The 7,722-nt window shown below is 40.4% G+C and overlaps 1 protein-coding gene across 1 annotated transcript; it reads right to left on the bottom strand.

Annotated features, from left to right (window-relative positions):
* Positions 1-4: 4 nt before the first annotated feature.
* On the bottom strand, positions 5-6,008 carry gtf2b (general transcription factor IIB). The gene is made up of 7 exons (XM_086172457.1): positions 5,968-6,008; positions 5,101-5,213; positions 2,567-2,700; positions 1,944-2,090; positions 1,358-1,487; positions 843-1,124; positions 5-322 (listed from the first exon to the last, which is right to left on the bottom strand). The coding sequence occupies exons 1-7, from the start codon at positions 5,982-5,984 to the stop codon at positions 189-191; spliced, it is 957 nt and encodes a 318-aa protein (XP_086028583.1). The 5' UTR covers positions 5,985-6,008; the 3' UTR covers positions 5-188.
* Between the last annotated feature and the right edge of the window lie 1,714 nt (positions 6,009-7,722).

Genomic DNA, 7,722 nt, shown 5'->3' with positions numbered 1-7,722 from the left:
ACCATTCCTTAATGAAAATGATTTTATTTTTTTTAAATTACTCAGGACAGTTCAAAACAAACAAAATAGAACCTGCTTATTTTCTACAAAAACAGTTGTTTAAATGCTTTATGAAACCAGCCTAAAATTGCAAGCATCAATTACATACAATTACAACAGAAGAGTAGCGTCACTGTGTGGGAGCGTTTTCACAGCTGGGGCAGCTTGTCGACAGGCGTGTCAAATTTGAAATCTGGAGGGAAGAGATCCGCAGCACGTGGGTAGATGAGTCTGTACGACTGTCTGATTGTGACGTCTGCAACCCCTGCGATGTCTCCGATTTCTGTGGAAGTGGGAGAAGAAATTCAACAATTTAGAGATCTACATTTTCATAACACTAACCAGGGATGTCTTGACTTAAAAGTCCAGGCATTGCAGAAATTCTACTCAGTTTTCGTGAAGGGTTGAACAAAAATGCCTTTTATGCATTGACATTTAAACAGGACAGTAAATACAGACTTAGCATACTTTGGGTTGTACTTTCTGCTCCCCAATTAAATATTTAGTAATTTGGCCTCTTAAATAAGCATAACTCCTGCCTGATTGGATCTTTTCACACACCAATGACAGCAGACATGACAGTTTTTGACACCGTATCAGTAAAGGTCTGCGGGAATTCATCAGTTTTAAATCAATAGTTAAATCCATGTTTGGGTCTCAGGACTGTGTTCATTCAACCAAACCCGACCCTTCCATTTTGCTCTTTTTGTCTGGGTGTGTGAAAAGAGTAGTCTAATAATTAGCCTTTTCCATCCCTTCCCCAACAGCAAGGGACTATCAGTAATAAAATGTATATTCTTCACCTTTCTGAGTCTTCTTTTCTGCAGAAGCTTGAGAGGCCATGTAAATGGCAGCTGCAGCCACCGAGATGGGGCTCCTTCCCGGCACGAGGTCGAGCTCCACGGCCTTTCTGGCGATGAAGGTGGCGGCCATCTGCACCTGCTTTGGCAAACCCAGGTTCGAGCAGAACCGAGACATGAAATCTCCGGTGGTGATGAGATCAACGCTAGTCTCCAGGGCCTTTAGGATCAGCTTGAAGCATCTGCCAATCTCCTTCTTGGAGATCCTGGAGACGGCACAGATCTCTATGGAGGAAATGACCAGTTGGCAGATTTTAAAAACCAAATGGATGGTGACAGAAAACGGGAATCACTTCTACAACTAAGCCCACACCTTTAAAAATTAGCATGGATTGGGAGAAAAGTATAGACAATGAGCAGCAGGCCACTAATGACTGTGATTGATGGCATTAAGTGGATTTATAAGACACTGTTGCATCATCATAGACCTAACAGGAAGCAGAAGGGTTTATTCTGACCTTTAAACGTTCTGGGTACTCCCTCCTGTCTGCAGGCGATGTAGAGACAGGCTGAAGCGATAGCATCATTCGCTCGCCCCTTCAGGCTCTTCTGTTCATAGACCTGCTTGAATAAATTGTTTGTTCTGTCCTGCAATGAGAAAATCATGTTTGTCTCTGAACATAAATCCCAAATCCCAACTTTACATTTGAGGACTGGCAGGGTGTCATTTATGGTATATGGACAGTAAACAAGTTAGATACTCTAAGTGTACACTGTTGGCAGAATGATCATTCAGAACAGATCCGCTTCAAAACCCGTAAACACTGAGGGAACGTTGACTTGTAGCATTCAAAAAGCCTGCAGGTTCCTGTATGTCCTGTATTTGCAGTGCTTATGTCCTCTATTGTAAGTCGCTTTGGATAAAAGCATCTGCCAAATGAAATGTAATGTAATGTCCATTAGACACGTTCCTGTGCTTTAGTCCTGGTCTCTTTCCGGCCTCGAGCTCATATATAAGCCGCTCGCAACCTCCTGATGCGACTCCATGTCATCATGAAATGTATCCTGAATGCTTACAGAATCAGGTTTGGTATTCTAACTTACTATGATGTTCCTTGGCAGGTTAATGCGGTCTGCCATGGTGCTGATTTCTTTGAAGGCGTTCAACATGGCCCGGTCGAAGCTGCTCATGGTCCGCCGGTTCTGGTACTTTGAATTACCGAATTCGTCAAAACTTGCCGCCCCTGTTCCCTGCGGGAGGAAGAGGAAGACTAGAAGAATTAGGCTTATGACTCACTGTCTTCTGGAGAAAAACGTAAGTTTCTGACCATGACGGTGACAGGCCGGTGATAAAACTTTTTCCTTTTTTTCCAGTGACTGAATACATTATCAATTTGTTTTATCAATTATCGAGCCACAGCACCACCACCTTATATGGCAAAAGAACAGAACAAAAAGAAAAACAAGGTCCACGGGTCTTCTTTAGTTGGATGAACAATGTTAACTGACAAGAACCACAAACTTCATGTTTTTTTTCTTTTCAAGGATGGCGATCACATGTAAGAAATTCCCATTTTGAGACCAAATAACACATTGATGAAAATCAGATCTTCTGACGCTGAAATGCACAACACACCCAAAAGGAACAACATGCTGCAAATCATTAAAAGAATGCTACAGACTGACGGGTCTGTACATGGACTGGCTTCGTTCTCCAGGAGCCTCACCTTGCTGATCATGGTGGTCAGGTCTCCTCCATTCAGCAGCGGGTTCTGGGCGTCTCCCACTCTGGACGGATCCTTAAGGGCTTTCTCGTTGGAGAACGTCCTCCACTCTGAGCCAACGTCAATGACTCGGTCGCCTGAGGAGGGAAAGGACCGGTACACTTATGTTCTTTAAGGTAGTAATTCAGGTTTTGGATGAATATTGGCATTTTTGAAACGTGGAACCTTTTCAAACACTTAATGCAAATTTATGTATTTGCGAAAATACTTTTCTTCTGTTGTTTTAGCATTTCAAACAAAGGTGCCTGTTTGCTCATCTGCTCTGTTTGAAAAACACATTTTTACTTTCCTGGTTGTCAACAAGTTGTTGGACACATACATTTCACCTCAATGACTTCCTTAATTTTGTATCGAGGAAAACAGATATGAATGGTCAGGTAGCTAAAAAAAAAAAAAAAAGGAAATGCCTACTTTATTTTAATTTCGGGGTTAAAGATTGAATCAGCATTTTTCTCAATTGACACAACTGGATCGCTGATCACGATGCCAGTTTGATTTAATAACTTTGTAATAAACACAAATTGACAATATTTGTTTGGATCCAGAGAAACATCCTTCTCACTAAAAAGAAACACGATTTGAAAGGAAATGGAAGTGGACGAGGAGTTGCAAGGAGGTAGGGTTTTTTTTCAAGAATTTGTTTAATTAACTTCTAATCGTTTGTTCATGCCCAACAAAAACAAGACTGAATTCATGTCTTCCCCCCGGAATAGTGAGAGACAGCAGTGCTGCATCTAGCTCAATTCCCCTCAGAAACAGTTTCCTAGCGTCTGGTACAAAAATACTGTCAATATTGTCTTGGATCTTCTTGGGGTGTGTGACTTTTTCGGTGTCGTCCTTTGTGTTACACCAGCAGCAACGTCACGGGCCACCCGAGTCTCACAGTAAATATTGTCTGCAAAAATGTTGTGGCTCTAAATTCTCACGGTTCGTCCCTTCCCTGTTGTCTTTCTGTGGCCCATGATTCTCTTCCAGTTATTAGGGAGGCCTCTTCTTGGAACAGCGTGGCAGGGTTGAGGATTAGATTTCTGATATTTTAATCCTGTTATGCATTTTCAAACCGGCCATCGCTCTTGCTAATATGTGGAGCCAATGTGACACTCATCTCCTTAGAGGTAAGTCAGAGGAACAGAGGTTCACTCGAAGCTTGCATCAGAGAGCGGCTGGCGTCTCCCGGCTCCCACCTGACCAGGTCGGTGCTCGGGGGGCTTGTTAGAGACCTTAGCTTTTCCCTGCAGCTTTGTTCTGCACTTTGTGTCTCGCCTTTAAATGGTTCGGAAAGCATTTCACATGCACTTTGTCTATTATTCTTATCATTATTTCTCAGGGAGTGACAGGGATAAACAGATAACTGATTTGGTGAGAAAGGAGTGACATATTTTGTGAGAAGAGCAGCATTCTGACACAGGATGTCAGTCACGGTTAAGTCCCTTTGTGCTTTGTGTTGTCACACGGAGCAGTTTGGGGGAGGGGGGAATAAAGATGTTCGAAAGACCCATTTTCAAAATTGATAAATTCTGGAGTCTCATTCATATGGACAAAAAATAATCGTGTTTCAGACAAACAGCAATAATTACTACGCTGCTCATGACAGTTTCTGATTACTTTGAAAACAAGAGGATTTGCTGAGAGAATTAAAGTGTTTTATTGAATTAGAAATGAATCTCCAAAAACAAAAAAAAAAGGCAGAGATCTCAGTAATGATCTAAGTCTTGATGCTTTTGGTAAAGCATCATAATATTCTATCATTAAAAATCACTGCAGCAGATTTGAGAAACATAGAAATTGATATAGATATGCTATTTTACCTAGCTGTATTTGTCCTCCCCCTTTAAAACTAAATGTAATGAAACACGTTGTTCATATTTTTATGAAAAATCATGTGATAAAAGTACAATTTCAAATTGTACATTTTATGTACTTTTGCATTTCGTTTTCATAAAGTTGTTAAAATCAGAGCTCAAACTTTTGAGTTTAACTTCAAAAGCAGCCCACTGGTAGTTATCAGGACATCTAAATATAATGGAATGCTTTATTGTTACGTTTTTTTTGCTTTATTACCCAAGGCTTCATTTTAATGGGAGGGTGAAGCAGACTTCAAATGGTATTAAAGTACACTGTTCCCTCACTGTTGATCTAAAACAAATGATCCATAAGAAGAAAACAAGTAGACCTCATAGATAAATACCCAGCAAGTTAGGTTGAATAAGACCAATTTGTCATCATTAGCTTTTTTTTCCCTATTTCAATTCACCCTTTCAAAACTGGGGCCTTTTCGGTTTATAAACTCAGCTGACGTTCACATGCAGAATCATTCGCCTTGGAAAGCAAGTGGTTCCCGGAAATGGTGTGGTGGCAAAAACTGATGTGCACGGACAAGGATGACAGGGAATCAACTCTGAGATCTGAAGAATGAAACAAGCCCCCGAGAGACCAACATGTGAATACAGGATGCATTTGTATCTCTAAATGCTCACCTACTACAAGGCCACATTCGGGGCAGATCATGTCCCCTGCTCTGTAGTCCTCCACCAGGATGGCATCAGGATGGTCGGGACATTGAACTTTGGGGAGGGTCAAACCTTCTCCGCTAAATGAAAGGAGAGGGGTGGGTCAAATACAATGAATGACTTAAAAAGTCAAAAAGATTAGACATCCGTGGAGAGGTTTGGCTGCTCAAGAGCACGGACAGAATCGCTCAGATTCAAGCTGCTGTTATTCTCCTGGTTGTGGATCCATCAGGAGGAATCCACAAAGTAAAGATACGTGCATCGACATGTTCACTTCATGAAATGAAGATGCTGCCACTCACTTAACGCAATTATTTCCGCGCTCTTATTGTTTTAAATCTATGTAATATAACTACCTTGAGGAGGTCGGTTCATTAGGACGGAACAGAACCCTGTCTGTCAAACTCAAAAAAACAACGTGGATTCCTTCTTTTTCTGAAGTTTCCGCTTCGCACGGACGAGAGGTAAACCGAGTTATTACAACAACGGCACTGAAAGCAGCATCCAACACTACGTTGCCGAGGGTCGTTTAAATGAAGTGAAGCTATTGAGCGCAGGTACGAGGGCATGTGACTATAGCGGGGACTCGGAGAGCGACTTCTGGCAACATCTAATGTCTATACGTTGGCAAGCTATCCGGCTAACTGGATGTTCACTAGCGTTAGCACAATACTAAACCGGCTAACTCAAGTGAAGCTACGGAATTCATTAGCTTCGTCCCCGGTCAACTCTTCACGTAGCCAGTTCGGCCTTAATAAGTTTGTGAAAAATTCTAAAGTCATACGTTTATAAAAAGTGGCTTGTAGATGTGCGGTCAATAATGTTGCTACTCACCGGCTTGTCGACGCCATGTCACCCTCTACTCTATCCGTGTATCTAAGAAACGAATGCGTAACGAACCTATATTTATAGACTTTTTTGGTCACGTGTCCCATCACGTACGGAAAACAGGGAGACCCAAAACCGAAACGGTCCTTTGTTTCATCGACTGCCTTCACAATGTAATATACTTTGTCTGAAATATCTACAGTGAAAAAAGCACGTTTGAAAAAAAAGAATTTAACCGTGTATCAACGGCCGCAAATGAATGATCTAATCACAAATAACACCAAAAGTCACACTTTCTGTCATTTATTGGAACATCTATTACATTTCACTGTCATCTCATTAAAAGTGAGATTTATGCACTATCATACAAAATTAAATGGATTTTTTTTTTTTTTTTATAAAAAAGAAATCTTCCACCAAAATGTTGGAGACTTAAATTGATTTATAATATATTTTTGAAAGGTCCATCATTTTCACTTTGATATGAAACCGCCAAATTTGAATTATCACAGTGATTTAATAATGGGAACTGAAACTGCCGACCATTCGCAAATAGCTGGTAAATTTCAGCACTTTCCCCATAACTCAAAAATCAGGAGCCAGTAAAGGATACTGGTGTTAACCACCAATCAATGTTGGCTGAAAAAAGGGTTATATAACAAGAATGACATCGGGTTGTAGTAATAAGTTAGCTGCCACAGACTAATAAGCAATGATGCTATTATACTGTAGTATGCCTGTGTCAGCCTGTGATCATGTACCAGCGAGTGACTGCGCTCCCTCTCTGTACAATACAGTGAAGGAGTACCACAGAATCACAAAGAGTCACTTTATGAATGCGATATTGCAGTAAATACGGCTATCTACAGGGGAACACTTCACGGGAAAATAAAGTTCAATATTGATATTTAACATACATTTTAAGTACTACACATTATTCAATGGATATTGCTATATGAAAAAAAATTCAAGCAAATTAAGATTTTCCACTAATCTATAATATTTGTTTGGCTGCTAGGCTGACTGTGCGGCCAAAAAGACAATCGTGAATTGAAACAAAAGCCCAATAAAATAAGCTGTGGCAAGTTTCACAAGTAGGTGCAGTAAATAAAATAATGTAATTAATTCCGTTCCATTAAAAACAATAAATATAAACACCGTCTGTGTTAAGCAGCTTTAAAGGATCAACATAGCCAGTACTGTAACTGGATTTTGTTGACAAAATGCAAAGCCCATTGCACTGAAAAAATTAGAAGTTTGGCGTTACAAATTAAAATGAGTTTGAAAAAAAAATTTAATTATAGGGTATACTTGAAGGCAGGCCAGAGCAACCGTGTCTAATTTCTTTTGACAACAAGAAAGTAAATAAGTATTAGAAATGTCCCTATTCATCTGAAAAGCCAGAGAGGAGGATTTTTCAATTGTCACCCAAGGGAACCACACACTTCTCATCTGGACCCAGGCACACATGTTATCAGCGCATTTATATTCTTCTTTTTTTGGGTCATATCATACCTGATAAACATCAGTGTAGTATTCAAATCCCTAAATCTCTCCACTGGCTGGCACTAAACCTCTACTAATACCATATTTCCGAGACCCCTGTGTGGACAGAGGTGCTTACTGTGCTTATTATGCTTACTGTATCTAGAGGATGGTAATTACCATAGAAACAGTTGGGTCAGTGGAGCTGTTCATTTGCCTCTTTGACCGATATTTAAATCACTTTTTCTACTTTCACTAAGAGAGAGTATGTGTGCA

This window comes from Fistularia commersonii, chromosome 25 (assembly GCF_037954325.1).
Source record: "Fistularia commersonii isolate RoL2024-O1a breed Wild chromosome 25, RoL_Fcom_v1.0, whole genome shotgun sequence".
In the NCBI taxonomy this organism is placed as follows: Eukaryota; Metazoa; Chordata; class Actinopteri; order Syngnathiformes; family Fistulariidae; genus Fistularia; species Fistularia commersonii.
This window is presented reverse-complemented; position numbering and strand designations above follow the sequence as displayed.

Bases quoted from the DNA above. Each gene is read 5' to 3' on its own strand.
- gtf2b (XM_086172457.1), bottom strand. The intron at 2,701-5,100 runs GTGAGCATTTAG...TTCCCTCCTCAG, and splicing joins CGAATGTGGCCTTGTAGTAG to GCGACCGAGTCATTGACGTT. The intron at 323-842 runs GTGAAGAATATA...CCACTTCCACAG, and splicing joins AGAAAAGAAGACTCAGAAAG to AAATCGGAGACATCGCAGGG.